This window comes from Tinamus guttatus, unplaced genomic scaffold, assembly GCF_059628265.1.
Source record: "Tinamus guttatus ecotype Peru unplaced genomic scaffold, ASM5962826v1 Tinamus_guttatus_pri_ptg001022l, whole genome shotgun sequence".
Lineage (NCBI taxonomy): Eukaryota > Metazoa > Chordata > Aves > Tinamiformes > Tinamidae > Tinamus > Tinamus guttatus.
The window spans coordinates 439535-457497 of record NW_028289556.1 but is presented as its reverse complement, the minus strand read 5'-3'; the positions used below and the strand labels follow the sequence as shown (position 1 = coordinate 457497).

The following is a 17963-nucleotide window of genomic DNA, read 5'->3' as shown; positions in this document are numbered from 1 at the left end:
CTCCATCCCCACTGACACTGTATGAAAGCGGGATTTGGCTTCAGGGTGGAATGCCTCTACATCCCCCAGAAAAGAGCAACTCATTATACTTTTTGCATATCCTGGAGGGAGAAAAAAACAACTCTGCTGTTTTCCATCAGAAATGACAGAAAAAGTATCCAGTTCATTTTTTTAAACCCACATACCTGATGAACTGATATGCTTAAAGTTGAGAAGTATAATTGAACTATTTTGCTGTAGTTTCTCTCCTTTTTTTTTTGGACTATCACTCATTAAATCAAGATTTTCTTCATTTTTGCAATCTATCAAAAACAGGTTTAATGTATCTTCTGAAGTTCTAAAATATAAGGATAACAGCAGGGTTTTTCTATAACTTGCCATTGCAGTGTGCAGTTGATGGCCATTATACTTTCAAGTCTCCCTTTGAAAATTTCTTACTAACATGACTATTTTTGTAGCCCAGTTGGATATTCCACAGAGTTACTTAATATGCCTTTCTAGCATTAGAATACCATGACATTTCTACCTATAACAGTCTAACCTCATAACTTCATAATCTCTATGATCTAGGCAATAATGGAGTTTCTTTCTCTCTTGCTCCTCTTTCTTTTTTTTGTGGTAAGCCTGCATATGAATGGACACAGATGTGCATTACCAGTCTATGCAGCGACAGAAAGAAAGCAAACTTTATTGCATGATTTGTGTTTTCATGTGTTTTTCTATGTTCCGTAGAGAAAATTCCCGTGGAAGCAAAGTTGCCATGGTATAAGCAGGCTCAGGAGCTGGAAGAAGGAGCAGTGGTGTCTGAAGAACCATCGTAAGTCCTAAAAATTTTTTCAAAACAGGTTCTTGCAACATGGGTGTCTGGAGCTTTTGCTGAGCTAAGAGTGTCTTGAAAATGTATTTGGCTTTCATTTGAATATAGGGCCAAATGTAATTCTGTGGAGTTCAGTTTGTGTAAGTGATGGTTGTATCAGGCTCAGGTATAAAGAAACAGAGTTCAAGAGGGCAAATAACAGATTGGATTTGAATGAATATATGCATGTTTTATTTCAGGTCATTTACAATAATATTACAGTGAGAGTCTATCTAAGGTAGTTATACGATCCCCTTTACCAGTGTATATGAGCACCTTTACATCTTTTCTTAGTCTCACAATGCCCTTGAGTAGTCGGAGGCAAAATATAGGGCAGCCAGCGAGGATTTTCTACCCCCATACCCGTGAAAGAACACTGTAATAATAGCAAGTGAAGCAAATTACTTTTAGCAGAAAATAAACTAGAAATTTCATCGCTGTGGTTTAGATTCCTTCACTTACCTCATTGTTGCAGGGATTTTCCCCTCCCTGCTTTTCTAACCACTTTCTAACCACTGGTCTTTGCTCAACCACTTCTGTGAGACTGATCTCAGCCTGCATCGTGTTAACATTTAATTTAATTTAATGTTTGTCTTCATCCTACCACAGATCCATTTGGGTGGCAGACATTAGCAGTCACATTAGAGCTACCTGAAATACATAACCCTGTCTCAATGCAAATACAACTGTTCATTAGACTAATAAATATTATTCTTTAGGCAACAGAGGTGAAATTTTGGCATGGTTTATCTGAAGTAGTTTATGGTTGGATATATAATTGATATATGTTGGATATGTAAGATTTATTGTATGTGTCCCCAATTTTTAAATCCTCTCTCGTATATATTCCTAAATATGTATATGCATGCACATGCAAATATACATGCCTATATACGTACACATTCATATCTGTATATATATTAGTACCAGCTATAGCAAATAGTATAATGGGATGGATGTATTACTCTCTTCAGAGTCCTACAGACTTCATAAATTCATTCCCTCACAGGCAAAGTTCAGAAAATCTTATGATTCCAAAATAAGTGCAGTTTGTGTTGTGACTTTTAACACTGTATATTAAACTAGTTATCTTAATGCACATTTAGCAAACTATAACTCTTGGAAGCATAAAGAAAATGGTGTACAGTCAGGAAGTTTATCAGAAGAAAAAAAAACAAGGTTCTAATTAGAAATGCAGCCTATGTTTTATCTGAAAAAAGAGCAATTCTGTAGAATGACAAAACATTTAAAATAAATTTTATTAAGAAACATTGATATTGCTATAGAAAAATAGTATAGTAATGTTTATATGTGGCTGTGTTAGCAACAAAGGGTTGTGGATGACAAGGTCCTGTAAGAAGAAGAAAGAAGCTGAAGAGAATGCTAAAGAGGTTTTTTATCTCATGAATTGTGTTTTATTAAGGCACTCTGGAAAATCCATTGGTATATTATTCATGGTATTAAAACAGACCTTGTGTGATATAAAAGGAAAATGACTTAGATGTTTTAGAATATCTGAACAGCAGATGACACCTTCTCACTCAACTTACCTCTGTATTGAACTAAAGACCCCATTACGCTTCCTTATTCAGATGTCCTTATTCATTTATCTCATTACTTCGTCTGAAAAACATGGGGTAAATGGATACCTTACTCCTTATCTATTTACTCCATCTTAGACAGGTACTTTGTTCACAACAGTGGAATACCAATACAGCTGTGACACACTCCTGGTTAATTCTGTCATGGTGTAACATTTTATAATTCCTTTTTTTTTTCTTTCTTTCTTTCTAAGCCCAACTCTGGGAGCATGAATTTAACTGTCGTGCAGAATGAACACAGTGTCAAATTTTGTTCAAGTGTGAATTTTTATGCACAATGATTAATAGCTAAATCAAAAGACTAAAAAGTCTGGGTCTTTGTTCAAGCTTTTCCAAAGCTTGAAGATATCCAGGTCTTGGTTTTGGTTTGGAAGCAATTTTAGTGATAATGCATGAGCCAGAAACAATAAATAAAAACTTAGAAAAAAAAGTCTGCTGAAAGGCTGTCAATGCAATACCCATCTTTAAGCAGTAACAGCCATATGCATAACATTCCTGAGAATAGCTAGTCTTTTCATAACAACATTGAGTAGGGAACTTACATATACAATCTATTTCAGTATCTCAGTACTAACATTTTCTGTTAATGTCTAAGTTGAATCATATACTAATTTTAGGTCCTCATGGAAATAGTTAGATTGGTAATTCACCAAAAAAAAAAATAAAAGTCTATTATTACATTAAAAAGAAAAAGAAAAAAAAACAGAAAAAAAGCCTCTAGAAGCCATCAAGATGCAATCAACCAATTTTGATGTCATTTTTAGAGCTTCAAAATCCTTCTTTGTCAGCTGCATAAGAATTGTGAAGATGTGAATTTATAACTCTGTATTGATTGAGATTTTTGTTGTGAAATGACAAACCATAAGTTATGAACTTGGACATTTTTGTTACATTGTCCATCCACCTGTAATTTATAATCATTCACTGCTCTGTGTGTAATGCCTTTCATTATTTAGTTCTTTAGGAATTTCCAAAGGCAGCACATCTTATAGTTTCATTTTGTCTGTATATGTCTGACTGTCATTTGCCTTCCTCTCAATAATGTCTGGTTTTATTACTATTATCTGAAATTAACAGAGAGAAAAAGTTATCACAGAGAACTTAACCCCTCTGTCAAATTTGGTTAATATTCACAAGACATTCAGTGGTAGTAGTTTACCACGTGCTTCATGGAACTAGGCAACTACATAGAAAAAGGACACCCAATAATTCCCAATTGAAATAAAGGCCAAATGTGAGCTCGGTCCTTTAGGGTCACCTTTAAGGAAACCACCTGGGTGCTCAGTTTTCAAATACAAATCCATGTTCTGTCATATTAAATCAGTTCTCATTAGTTCAGCTGCTCAAGGATTTACTTGTAACTGACTTGGCCACTTAAAGGCTAGAGGCAGCTGTGGGGACTGTTCTGTCCAACTTGCTGCATGTCTAAATGGAGCCAATTAAATGTTATTTTTTGACAGAACTGCTATAAAATAATCTCGATGGGAAGGAAAATATTGTGATCTTTCGTAGGACAACAGTGTAAGATGAGCAGTCCTTGTTGTCCTGTACTGTCACTTGGGTTGTGCTGTTGTCAAGATCCATCTCTAAAATGACCATTTCCCCACTCAGAAATGTGTTGTGTAAGGCAGCAGCCACACTATCTATCTGAACTCTCCCTCGGGATCATTACGCCAGCAAAGCATGACAGCAAGAGACAGAACAAGCAGCAGTCGTGATTAGAAAGGCATGGGGTTTTTCTATGTATAACAAACTAGTTTTTATGAGGGGAGAGGCGTGGGCTTAGATTTCTGTCTCCAACTCTCAAAAAATACTTTTGTATGTTAACATTGTGCCTGGCTTTTAGCATATTACCATAGATGACCTTCGTGCTAGTCATAAAAAGAGGGGGAAAAAAAGAAGGCAAACAATATCTGGATGCCAGATGGCACCATCTTAGTGATGGAGATGGTTCAGGAAGAAACAAAAGGAAATTCCTGACATGCATCAGAGGGAATGACGCCCTCAGGGGCCTGGATATGGACAGAGAGGCCAGTGTGTCAGAGTCACCCAATATCTGTTTCTTACTTTTCAGTGTGTATTTGTGTTTCCAAAGATGTGTAAGGTATTTCATTCTTTTTTTTTTTCTGCTAAATAGTTTCCATGTTGATCTTTGTGTCTAATTCACACATTAAATGTGATTTTAAATCTGCCTGCAAAATATTTTTTTACTTTTCCATATCAAGCTCTTACTGCACTCAATGAGAAAATCAGTGTGGTCAGCTGCAGGAAAGTAAGGCAACCTAACATTAGGTAACGGTTTTTATCTTTTCATTCAGACAATTGCTCTAGAGAGTTGCCACTACATAGGATTTATATGTCCTGTCTTTGTAGGACAGAATCAGTTTATCTTTCCCTAGGGAAAAACGAACAGTGGACTAGAGGAGAGAAGCAATAGAACAAAATGGTTTGGTGCAAGGATGAAGGAAAAGGTCATACTCAAACAAAATTAAGAGGAAACTCTAAAGGGACAAATTGCAATCACTCAGATTATAACGGGGCCTATGCAGCTGGGTTCAGTGCCATTCCTCCCACAGATGGAGATTGACAAGTGGTCATGACCCCTATTTCACTTCTCCAAATGATGGCACCAGAAGCTATCCAGTGCTCTGTGTGAGCATCCTGCAGTATTATACTTGTTCTGTACTTACTCCAGGAGAATGGTGGCCTCTCCTGGAGAGGGAGGAGAGCTCAGGATGAGGAGGATGGAGATCAGAGTTCAGTTCCCACTTCTTCTAACTCAGAAAATTTCTGAGTCTTTGGACAAACAACTTACTTAACACGTTGTTTCCCCAGTAGTACATAACTTTAGATACCTTAAAGATGTCTGGGTGTTTGTGCCTCTGAAGATCAGATCTTACCAGTATGTGTCATTCTTTAAACCTCAGGTTTTGGCTGAACCATGGATTGATTTTATAAATAGCATTAAAGAGAAAAGACAACACATAATTTGGTTGTAGTGAGGAAACGCGTTATTTTTTTCTCTAACAGATGGGTAACTAAATGACACTCATCTGCATAGACTTCTTTTATTTCAGAATTCAACATTGCAGGAACTCAAATCCTAGACTGAGTTTGTGGAAATGTACATAAAGTATTCTGGAGATCTTTATAAAGCTCAGCAGGGCTCTGTATACATCTTGTCCTAAACCCATGGGAGTTGATGGAAGGTCTCTCATTATCTTGAATCTTCTTATTCTTTTTCTTTTCCTTTCACAATTACGTTTATGTTGCTTCATGCAGTAGAATAGACAGCAATCCTCAGCTGTGTCCAGAGTTCCAAGGGCAAATTACTGCCATCATAAGAACGGCATTGTCATCATTGTTCACAGTTTAAATTTTGACATAATTTTGGTTACTTTTATAAACAATCATTGCACTGCACATTTTAGACTACAGGAGCTGCATTTTTAATTGCATTCTCTTTGTTATAATATAAATAGAGCAATTTTACAAAATATTAGAGAAACTGTTATTTGAATAATAAAGAGGTGTTCTCATGTGCAAATGTGGATACTAGAATCTGAATATGAGAATTGTCCTCAGTTGCCCAGAACTGAACAGGGCAAGTGCGTGTACTTGTATATTTCGTCAAACAGCAACAGCCAGAAAATGCTGCTGAAAAATACCATGCTTCTTTTAAACCCTCTACTCACTATTTTGCAAGGGTGTGCTGTAACAGCAAAAGGTTGTTGGTCCATCACAATAAGCTCCCACAGGTCAAGGAAACTACTGTAACCATCACAGCACTTTTCCCCAAATGTCAGTGCTGCTGCCTGTGGAGGTGCCCAGTGGGATTGATGAGTTGCCTTTTAGCTCCACAGTATCTGCAGTGCTCCAGCAGCTCAGTAGCGGCCAGCACAGCAATGTCATGATTTTCCCTTCCTCTCATTTTCTCTTCTGCACCTAGTAGTGATCTCTTCAAAACGGGATGAAAAGAACCATGTTTAAAATATTCAGCAGTGCTTTCACAGCACACTTACTATCTGCAATTTTCTCCTCAGGAGTAAATGCTCCCATTTTTGCTGTGCAGAAGAACAAACTAAGGTTACCTTTGATGCAACAGTAACGTGCTAATCACTGAGAAGTAAACTAAGAGATTTAAAATACTTCACTGTAATATGAAGGCAGGAGTCATCTTTTTATTATTATTATCATTTGTGCCATAACTAGCACAACAGAGTTCTGACACATAGCTAGTATGGCAACATCACTACAACCAGTAAATCTTTTGTCTTATTTATTATGGATATTACAGGGATTACTATAAAAGAAGCATTTTATTAAACACTATACTGTGCCATCTTAACTCCATTTTTCCCTATATTTTAAAGTATCTACTTCTCTCCACCACTTCTGTCTTCAAAGAAGACTCAGTTGTTAGCAAACAGAGAAGTACAGTGTCACACAGAAGACACATTACATGTGGAATAACTAACTTTAAAACTGTGGATTTGACTGCCTGCTATTACCATACCTTATTTTGTGCTAGCCATTTGGCAACATTTACCATTAATGATTGCACAAAGATATCTGAAAGGCTTTTGTGATTTCCTGTTTTTCAGATGACGGAAAATTCAGAACTAGTGTATATATTATACATTCACATTTCGTAAATGTTTAGTTTCTAATGGCACTGCTATATGAAGATTTTGTTCTGTTTTTCTAATTGTCTTTTTTCTTTCTTTGTTCTTTTCTATTCTGCTCTCAACTCCATTAACTCTACCAGTTCCCTGTGTTTAGCAGACAGCGGTTTATTAGAATTTATCACTTCCAAATTTATCACTTAGAATATAGAACCTGGGCCTAGAAAGCTGAATAAAATATAATTTCCTGAAGGTATTCCAATGTTTTCATTATGAATTGCTGACTAGGGTGAAATAATATAATAGTAATATGTGGTATGTACAGATCAACTCTTATTTCAAAAAGAATCCAGTCTGGTTTATTAATGTTCTGCTTCTTTTTCATTCCTGCTCTCTTTTGTTCCCGTGCGTTTGTATGTGTGACATACTCAATGCGTAAATATTGTGGGTGTATAAAGTCTCTCTGCGAAGATGTAATCACTGAAAAAATACAGTCTTCCTTGGTTTGGAATACAGATGATCTTCAACAAAACTAAATTACACAACAATTCCTAATGTTGACAAATAAGAGTAAAACAATGTCTAATAAACATATTCAGAGTCTCTTTTTATAACCTCATTACACTGTCTACTTTTTAGCTTGTCAGGTCAAGAAGCTATCCATTTAAAACACCAAAGTATCTAAGTCACGCTTAGACACGTAGGTAAGCCACACCGCAATCTGTGACAGGAAGTTTTCTGCATCAAAGTAGTACTACAACAGTAGCATAGTTTTAGAGAAAATGAATGGCTATTCTATATATTGAAAGACATAACACCTTCAAAATGAAAAGTATCTAATTTAAAAGATGATTGAGTATTTATTTACATTAGTACGATAAAACATTTCAGAATAGGGAAATGGAATCACTTTGCATCATTAAAGTTTCCCGAAAGCTCCAGAGAGAGATCTTGTGGTTTGTATAGCAACATTAGGAAGAGTTTAAAATTTTCCAATAAAATATACTATCCACTTCTTTCCATTCTGTTACTTCCTCTTTATAGTACTAGCAGGAGACACTGAATATATAACAAGATGACAGAGTTTTTGTAGGTAAAGCAATGCATAGTGCCTGCTCTAGTGCTGCTCTGCTCAGGGTTCCTGACATGTACATTTTCAGTAGAGGGTGGGGAGGTACAACAAGTTTTCCTGCCTAGTTTTGGACTTCCTCTTCTTTCAAAATGGTGGGAAAGCCCTTTTGCCATATAGAAAAAGGCAGTGGATTAAAAAGGAAGTGTTTAAAAACACTTCTGGAAATGCTGACGTCTAAACAGATTTTTTTCTTCTTCTTATGAGAGTGTGCATGGTATTTGTAAGGTGAGAACTATGCATCAGTTTCCTATAACTAGAGTAAACATAGTCCATAAAATAGACAGATGTGTGTATTGCCCACAGTCCTAGGTAAAGCAGTGAAACTCTGCTGTCTAAATGCGAAGCAAAGGGAGAGAGATAATTCTAGTGATGATATTTTAATCAAAAATAGCTATTATAAACTCTGGTTTACATGAAAAACTTAGCTAATGCCAGTGCTTTGGAGATGAAACATATATTTCAGGTAGCTGACTATGTCACCATAAATAAATAAATCTGTTCACCAGACCAGCACTGCAAAATATCAGTAAAGAACTCATTCACTTTGAAGTGGGTAACAGATACCAAACACTTCCTATTAATGTGAAAACCTTATTAATAGAGCTAGTTCCCTGTGATGCTCTTGAAAGACCTGTACCAGACAAAACTATTCAATTTTATGGTTTTGAAGTACATATACAGTCACTGCTTTTGGAATCTTCCCATGCTAGAAAGTTTGACAGAATAATGAAGTCCAGTGTGATCTGGACCAGTCTGTAACATGTATTAATTACTGCAGTGCTTTAGTGCCACCATCACCAGGCATCTGGGTACCAATAATGCAGGTCATGGAGCACACAGGAGCACTATGTCACAAAAGATTTAGGAAACACCATGCCTCAATATGAGCTTCCCATGAACAGGAGCTCCTCAATATGAGCTGTGGTAAGTTTAAAGTGGGTAGTAAAGAGGTATGGACACGTCTGTTTGATATTACCTGTAGAAAAATTCTAGGCCTATTTCCAGTACTGTATTTTTAAGATGTTGGAAACTGGTAACAAGGCATAAAAATGCAGATATTGTTATACTTTTAGGAGAAATACCAGAAGCAAGAGACTCAGAATTCAGTCTGTTTTGCTTATCCAAAGGAGGGTTGCAAGATGGTTCAAGTAAATAATATAAGTACCTTCACGGGGGAAAAATACAAGATCTCCTAATCCAAAAGACAAAAGCAACAACCACAATTTTAAAAGAGAAAACCCAGAATAAAAATGGAGCACTATGTCTTTAATTGGAAGGGAAATGAAATGTGTTAGAACAAAGAGCTCAAGGAACTGTGTGTTCCTCTTTTTATAACTTCAAATGAAGACTTAAAGGTAGTTACAGCATTATAGGAACAATGGCCAAAATTATTTGTCCTAGGATATTGCAACTAGTGATGACAGCAGTCTCTTCAATACTTAGTGATAGCAAACTTAGGCTATCTATTAGGCTAAGATGATTTAGATCAGACCCTAGAAATAAGTAACTGATAGAATCATGATGCTCATTGCTGGATGCTTTGCACTGAGAGCTTTTGATATAAAGTTAAGCATTTTAAGTATGCATCATCTTTCACGGATCTAAGTCCCTGTATACACATGAGAACTTGAGAGGTCATCCACTGTTGCCATTGGTTTGGCAGCAAGATGTCAGGGCCTTCGTGAGCGTTTCACACTAGCAGTGTGTTGAGGTGAAGCATTTGTTTCTCCTTAGGTGGAATTTGGGCTTTTCACTCTTGGACAGAGTTACTGCTTTCACTTGCTCTGTTGTTTATGGATGTAACTGTGCTCTCGTTCTTCTTGCCACAGCTTTATTCCTGAGGCTTGGTCCGCCTGTAGCGTCACCTGTGGAGTGGGCAGCCAGATTCGGCTGGTGAAATGCCAAGTGCTCCTGTCTTTCTCTCAGTCTGTGGCTGACTTGCCCATTGATGAATGTGAAGGTCCCAAACCTGTGTCTCAGCGAGCCTGCTACAGTGGTCCCTGCAGCGGGGAGGCAACCGAGTATAATCCAGAGGAAACGGACCTGATGTATGGCAGTTTGCAGGAATTTGATGAGCTTTATGACTGGGAATATGAGGGTTTTACGCAGTGCTCAGAGTCCTGTGGAGGAGGTAAGTGCAAAATGTTTTGGTGCTGTGCTTACTTTCTCCATGTGTATGTTCTGCAGTGAATGCTCTTGCAAATGCTGCTTTGCTGCTGCTGTTTGAAAAGACATTAATACAAACTCTAAAAACCCCGTGTGCATTTGGCCCAGGGCTTTCAGTCTCATTGCTCAGCATGTTAGATATAAAGGATCAATGAATCTCAGATTACTGTTTCCATATATCAGCTGACTGGTCATATATGCACTCAGAAGTGAATCTTAAAGTGATCCTATACCAGCTAGAATGAGGTGTCACTTTTATTTTTTACCTCTTGATGTACATTCAGTAAACATAAATATGTGGAAAGCAAATGGTCCTGCCATTGCTACTGCATTTGCATATTGAAGTTCTACAGGCTCAGTAGTTCCTTAGCTGAACCTGATATTAGCCTGGATGCTAAAGAAAGGGAAAGTATATCTTAAGAAAAACAACAATAATAATCATCATATGGTTGCCTGAAACTAGCAGATTTAGTAGTTGAAGTTTCTGAAATTTATTCAAGGTTTTAGGTTCAGCATAATGGAGTGTTAGTGCACCAATCTCTGATATCCACTTTTTCCCTTCATTTTGTCTATCTGATTCTAAAAAATACGACCACTCAAGAATTTTTAAACTTCAGACTTTTGCAGTTGCTGTCTTTTTACATGACCAGTTACAGGTTCTTGAAAATAAAAGTTATTGCATATATAAATTCAGAGTAGTTGCTGTAGAACTGGAAACCTCACAGTAATTTATGTATGCTCAATAGTTTCCTCTGTATAGATTTGCCAGTAATCAGTTACAAAATTAAATGAAATTAAGAGAAAATGATGCAAAGATTTTCATAGCTTACCTCTGTCTTGCTGGATGGTAGTTGATATTTAGAGCAGTTCATATACAGTTGTCAGAGTCAGACCGTTACCACAGTTGTTTCATTTTCTATGTGAGAATATACAGTGCTAATATACATTAAGTGATGACAAACACTCAGTTCATTTAAGTATCTGTCATATATTGAACCTGATGATAGTTAGCAGTGACGACTTGTCGTATTTGAAACCTGAATAGCTTCTATAAATAGCCTCCTGAAGCCATTGCTGTGACTAGAATGACTGTGTGTATATTCTTCAAATACAACTCGCATAGACTTTCTGATAGGATAGACATATTTTACTTTATAAATTTAACCTTTCCTTTCAGTTGTCAGCAAATATAGTTAGCCAAGATTTCTCTGTCCTTGACATCAACTCTAAATTTTTCAGATTAGTAGATGCTAAGTCAGGTATTTTTGTAACCATAGGTGTAAGACAGGTCAAACTAATTTTATTGTTTTTGTAGTCTCAAGAGAAGAAATTGGATAGATGCAGAAGTAACCTTTCACCTCCTAGAAGTAGCAACCAGAAGGAATTAGTTAGGCGTTTAGTCTGCTGTTAGTGGCTGTATTTCCCAGAGCTGTCATCAAATATCATGTAACAATTATTCTATTCTGGTAGATATAAACACAGAAAATCTCATTTGATGGTATTTTGAAAGTGAACTTAAACTGCCTAGATTCCTGTCCCACCCTTGAACTCTTTCATATTGTAATTTCCCATTGAGCATTGACTTCTTTTTTTAGGGAAAGCAATTCTAAGACCTTTTGTTCTAAGCAACTAGATCTTAGAAATCAGTTACTGGAGAAATGTGTCCCTTTTTTAATCATGTCTGTACTGCAAAATTTCTGACAGATAATAGAAAGTCTTTAGATGCTATAAATATTCAGTGACCCATCCATTGATAATAAAGCTTGCTGTATTGACCTATAAAAACAGAAGGAAAGATGTTATCAGCATGTTGAGGCATTCAGTGCGAGGTTATTCATGTCAAGGAAAAGCTGAGGATAGTGATTTTGAGCTCCCTTGTTTGCATGCTGGAGCATGCCAGTTGCTTTAGTTCATAGCACAAGCTATTGGAGGGTTAGTCTCTCTCAATAGACAGCTGAGCAACCATGAACTAGTTAAATGCTTCCTGGTACCTTTTATTAGAATACCTATACTGTCAGGCAAGATTACAGGCTGCCCTGACGTCTTTAATAGATAGAGAAACTATAAGACTCACCTAAAGGGAATCCTAATGAGCAGAGAAGAATGTTGATCTCATTTGAGATGATTTAGGTGTCGTAGGGAGTAAGCGTAGGAAATTAACACACTGGGAGGATTGAGGGTGGTCAAATACTTAAAGGTCAAGAGCAGTAGTATCAGAGATTGGCTGTATGAGCTAAAGAAAACTATGTCTCTGAGAAGTGAAGAAGAGGTATTCTAGAACTCAAAGTCAATCATTTTTGATTAGTCAGCTCTGAAACATGCATTGTGAAAGTTTTAGGAGGTGGAAGGATAATTGTTAATCACTAGTCAGCAGCTCATTTGTGGCACACTTAGGAGAGGAGGAATCAAAGCTGTTGCAGTCCACTTGACTTACTTAAAAAAACTGCATCTGAAAAGAAAAAATAACACTGCCAACCTGGTGAGTTAGCCTTGTCTCTAGCAAATGGAACAATGTCACCAGCATGCAGTAGGATTCATGGGTTTCATTCCACAATTTGATAAAATAATTTTCCAAATTTCCATACCTCTGAATAGTCATTTTGATCTTGTTGTTAGGTCTGTACTGGTGATCACTGCAAAGTAGAGACAAGTAGCTTCAACATAGTGACATATCCCATCATTAGAGCTCCATCTCTTCTCAGCAGCCAGGAGTAGTCCATCCTAGAGGAATTCATATGCCTCTGCCACGGAATAACACATCAAACAAAAAACTGGTTGAGTTGGAAAATAGTGAGTATGAAAGGGCAGAGAATAAATTTATGTGGAAATATTTGTGTAGTTTCCACTTCAAGAAAAGAGTCCCTGACACTTTTTGTTTGTTTGTTTCAGTGGGCTATCCCCCACTGAAATCTTCAAAAAGTATCTTGAGAGGTTTTTTTGAGTATCAAAAAGTGTGCAAAGGCACACCTGTATTGGCTGACTTCAAGGACTTTGGTTATTTCTACATTAATGTCCACATCCCATAAGCTTTTTTTTTTTTTTTTTTTTTTTTTTTGTCCTTCTGTTCAGCACCTCTGTGCAGGCCTGCACAAGCTTGTCAAGCTTGTACAGCTGCAAAGGAGCCAATAAATTACTCAGCATGCCACTTTGGTGTGAGTCCCTTCTCAGCCTCTAGGGGCTGAGTCCATGAATGATTTGGGGAATACTGTGCTAATAGACACACTATAGTATTGAGGCTATAGTTGCAGCACTTCAGTCCTGTAAAATAATATGATACCAGTGTTTGCCTGATGGCATGCACTCTGGCTTAAGATACAGCAAAAGGTATTGGCAGTTTTCTTACACTGATTACATTGCTTTTGCAGCTCTTCAAGGTTATCCAACATTTTGTGTGTGTGTGTGTGTATACATACATGCATAAGCACAGGCACATGTATAAACATTGATGTCCTCCAAAAATTCTGAGATATTTTGGAAAAATAATTATTGTTTTTAAGTACAATAATACAATTGCTAGTTCAGCTAATCTTTGCCTAGAAAGTCACAAAATGATTGCAAAGAGCACACTTCCACTTTGCTGAAGCACTGCAGATTTTTAGGCAGTTAAGGCAAATTAGTATCCGTTGACCTCTACACGCATAGGGTGTGCAGTATTGCAAAGCCTGGTCTTCCAGCTTTCTAACCTTTTGATCCAAAAAATTGTAATAGCCCTATTTTTACCCATAGGAAATGTGAGATAAGTAACTGTCATGCCTAAGAGCACAGGAGAAATTTGGTATCATCAAGCATTTCCCAAATTTAGCATAATGACCAAGTCTTCCACCTTCTCACAGCTGCTTCTCCCAGCAGCTACCCATGTTTCTATTTCAGCATTCAGATACACTCTGCATTTCTGCATGTCCAGCTGAGATGCTGGTCTGTGGATGTAGGAGGTCAGTTGAGTGTAAGTTGGATTGATTTTACTTTTCTTTTGCACTTAGAACAGTCATAACTTAAAATTGCTTAAAATATAGCATGCCCAATTCTAGGCCATCTTCACACTCCAGTCCACTCTACTGACAAATAAGGTTGTATTCATAGCAAAGGATCAGTGACTAGAGAATACTAGTATTTTGAAATGTCCCTTTTCTGACAATACAAGATACAAGATAAATGAACCTAGGCACTTGCCACTATATCTGAGTTGGGTGGTAAGACTAAGAGCCATGTAGAGGTCCAGCCTCCAGCATACTAATATAATTAGGCCATTTCCCGGGTGATTGGGAAGGGAGATACAAAATGTGCAATGCGCAATGTATGACCATAGATGAGAATCTACAGGAACTGCAGTTAGAGGGTGTTTGGGGGAAAGTTTGTGTGGGTGTCTGTTTGGTTGGTTGGTTGGTTTTTGTTTGTTTTTGTTTTTTTATAAATGGAGAAGGAAGGAGCTAAGAATTTTCCCTGAACAGTCAGAAAAGGTGTGCAAGGTAATCCTCAGAAACCTGGTGGCAACCATCTCATTACCTTTTGGGAAACAGCCTTGCCTCGGCAGCAATATCTGAACTGGCAACCTTGAGTCTTCTGATGTGCAGCAATCCCTGCAGCAGCCCATCTGGATCCCTGCTGGAGCCTTTCCACCCTTCACTGACTGTGTGGGTGCTGTAAGCTGGCTTCTGATGGTGTATTGCTGTGTGCAGGTGTCCAGGAGGCTGTGGTGACCTGCCTGAACAAACAAACCAGAGAGATTGTGGATGAGATGTTGTGTATAACCAGTCGCCGTCCGCCGCAGCTACTGAAAGCCTGTAACCTGGAGCCATGCCCACCAAGGTAAGGTTTTTTTATCTAATCTCAAGAACGCATCTTTTTTTCTCTGATTTGGGATAGGTATAATCATTGTCTGAAGTTTAGAAAGTTATCTGCAACCTCTCCATGAGGCTAGGATGTTTGCTTCCTGTTTGGATAGGATGCTTGGGCATTACTGAAATTTCTTCAGCAGCTCATAAGTAAATCTCAGGGCCCAGCATGTTTAGGCAGATTGTAGCACTGCAGACTCAGCAGTTTGGATTCAACAGAGCCTCTGTTTACATCCACTTGGGATTCATTTTAATGGATGTGAAGTGGGCACAGATATGTGAACGAAATTCTGCTTGCAGTATAAAGGTTTGGAGGAGATAATCCATGGTGGTCTTTCAATCTGTACAGTGCAACTAGGGCAACTTTGTTAATGTAGGTGATAATATCAGTTCTTGTTTAGAATAATCCTTTAGTGGATTAGAGTATTTTAGTGGATTTTGAAGCTTCTATGAACAAAGAAAAACAGTTAAAGAAGTGTGGGGTGACTGTAGTTTACTATATTGTCCAGAGCCTTTTAAACAACACTAACAGTATGGAAAAAAAAACCTTTAAATAAGTTGGAACCCCAGACTAAACGTCTTTGCAGGCTGTGACTGCAAGGTGGGAGAGAGAAGCTCAAGGTTTATGAGGGTTTGAACAGAATAATTTAATAAGGCACTTATGATCCATGCTGCACAGGGAGCCCCCGGAACCATGTGCAGTGGTCACAGATGGGCAGCTGCTGGAGACGTGGGTGCATTTGGTTTGGACACCAAAAGGAACTCGACTTGTATCCTGAGGGCCCCTCAAACCTACTAGAGCTAGTTCCTTAGCTCAGCGGTGCTCTCCTTGGGACACTGTGCTCAGGAAGCAGCTAGACGTTGTGGACAGACTCGTGTACTGACTGGCCCTAGTGGGAGCTCAGTCAGAGGGCATCTACACACAGGGACTGCTGCCATGTCCTGTCACTGACTCTCAACAGGTCTTCTGCAGGGGTTCTCAGGACCCTATCTATCATGTATTCTCAGATTGCAAGGGTTTACAGCCTCTTCAGGCTGCAGTCTTGTTAACTGAGTAGTACCAAGCAGTGGTAAAAACACCAAAAGGCAAATTTCAGGCTGCTTAGCTATTTAGGTTCTGCAGTCAAAAATTCTATGTATCAGCTCAACTTTACCCAGAATTACCTAAAGTTTAAGCAGAATTCTGCAACTTTCCCCTTCACAGAAAGAAGAAAGCTTGCAGAACCTGTTCTGATCTCAGAAAGCTTCCAAAATCCTGACCCTAAAGACTGCAGAATTTCACGTTTAAATCTTTTACAACAGAATATAACTCTTACCTGCTACGAAGTTTCCGTAGTTTACTTAGACAGAACTAGACCTCTGAAATCTTCAAGGTATCTGCACTATATACGTCTTATATTTTTTTGCAGCTGTACACAAGTTCATTTACTCTTTCATGGTAGCGTAGCAGACGTGAAATAAATTTATTTATAACTTTGGACCTTATAGAAGACTCAGCATTGCCCAAATGCTTGATATTCTTTCGAGATTATATAGATAATGTAAATACATGTGCTTTATATGACAGCAGGCTATTTAGAGTTAATTGGACACATACATTTATCGGTTTGGCATACACAGAGAAAGATGGCATTAGACATTATATATAAACAATAAGAATGATGAAGATGAAAATACTAGTTTGATTGGCAGATTTTGAGTTCTGTGACAAGAATGGCTAATGCTTTTCATCAAAACAAGATTTACTCAGGAGAATATTGCCACTCTCTATGACTTCATTAGATCTTCTGTATTACTCATGATAACACACAAATATTTTTACTAATGCTTGAAAAGAACCTTCTAGGTGAAAATTACTCTGTAACTGATAGGTAGTGTTACTGGAGCCAAGAGTGTGTGGTAGGAAATTGACCACCCCTCAATTCTGGCAGGGAAAATAAATATTCACTGTTAAAAAACAAAACAGAACCTAAGGTAGGCTCATGCAGGACAGTATTAATGTGAGTTTTGTTACAAAAGTTGCCTGAGAATTTGTCTGTGTATTTTTTAAACTGGCCTGTGTGACAGCTTTGCAACACTGCAATTACTTGGCTGTCAGTATGGAGCTAGTTAAAAGCTGCCTTGGGCTCAACTACACTATGCTTCAGCTCATCCATGGTAAGATAATCATACTGTAGGTGCAAGGCAGGCGAGAAGAGGCCAAGGAGCTTTTGTCCATCTCAAGGGCTGCATTCAAGAAAATGGGGAAATAATTTTATTCCCTGAATATACATCTCCTCTGCCTCCAACCCCCCATAGTCTGGAGGAAATTGCCTGTCTGCAGAGATTTAAGTGGCACAGGAGCAAGAACAGTAAATGTACTGCAAATGGCTCCCCTGGTAAGAGCAAGGAGGCCTAAAACTCACACTGCAGGGAGCATGACTGATAGAGAACAGAGGCAAGAAGGAAAATGGATGCATCTTGCATTTAGCTACAAGCAAGCCGGAACAAGTAAAGTTACTTATTTCCTACAAGCTTTTGAAGCACCCTGAATGCTAAATGATATTTTATTAAATATGCTTATCCATACTCATTAAACTCATTATTTAATATTTAAAGATCAATACTTTACAGTTATTATTTACAGCAATCTTAAGACTTATGGAGAGAATAAATGAGGAAAATTTAAAAGGTTTGAGAGTTTCTTTCTGATCGGAAAACGGTGTTCCAGGATTCTAATTCAAAATGACATTGATGAAAGTATCACTGTTA

At 37.8% G+C, this 17963-nt stretch overlaps 1 protein-coding gene across 1 annotated transcript in view; it reads left to right on the top strand.

Annotated features, from left to right (window-relative positions):
• Nucleotides 1-732: 732 nt before the first annotated feature.
• The window catches only part of ADAMTSL1 (ADAMTS like 1), a gene marked incomplete at its 5' end in the record, with an annotated part of 75853 nt that continues 58622 nt past the window's right edge, over nt 733-17963 (top strand). The window contains 3 exons of the mRNA XM_088538346.1: nt 733-817; nt 10044-10345; nt 15057-15186. Of these exons, the coding sequence (XP_088394472.1) occupies nt 733-817; nt 10044-10345; nt 15057-15186 (517 nt within the window). The remainder of the gene's footprint in view (nt 818-10043; nt 10346-15056; nt 15187-17963) is intronic.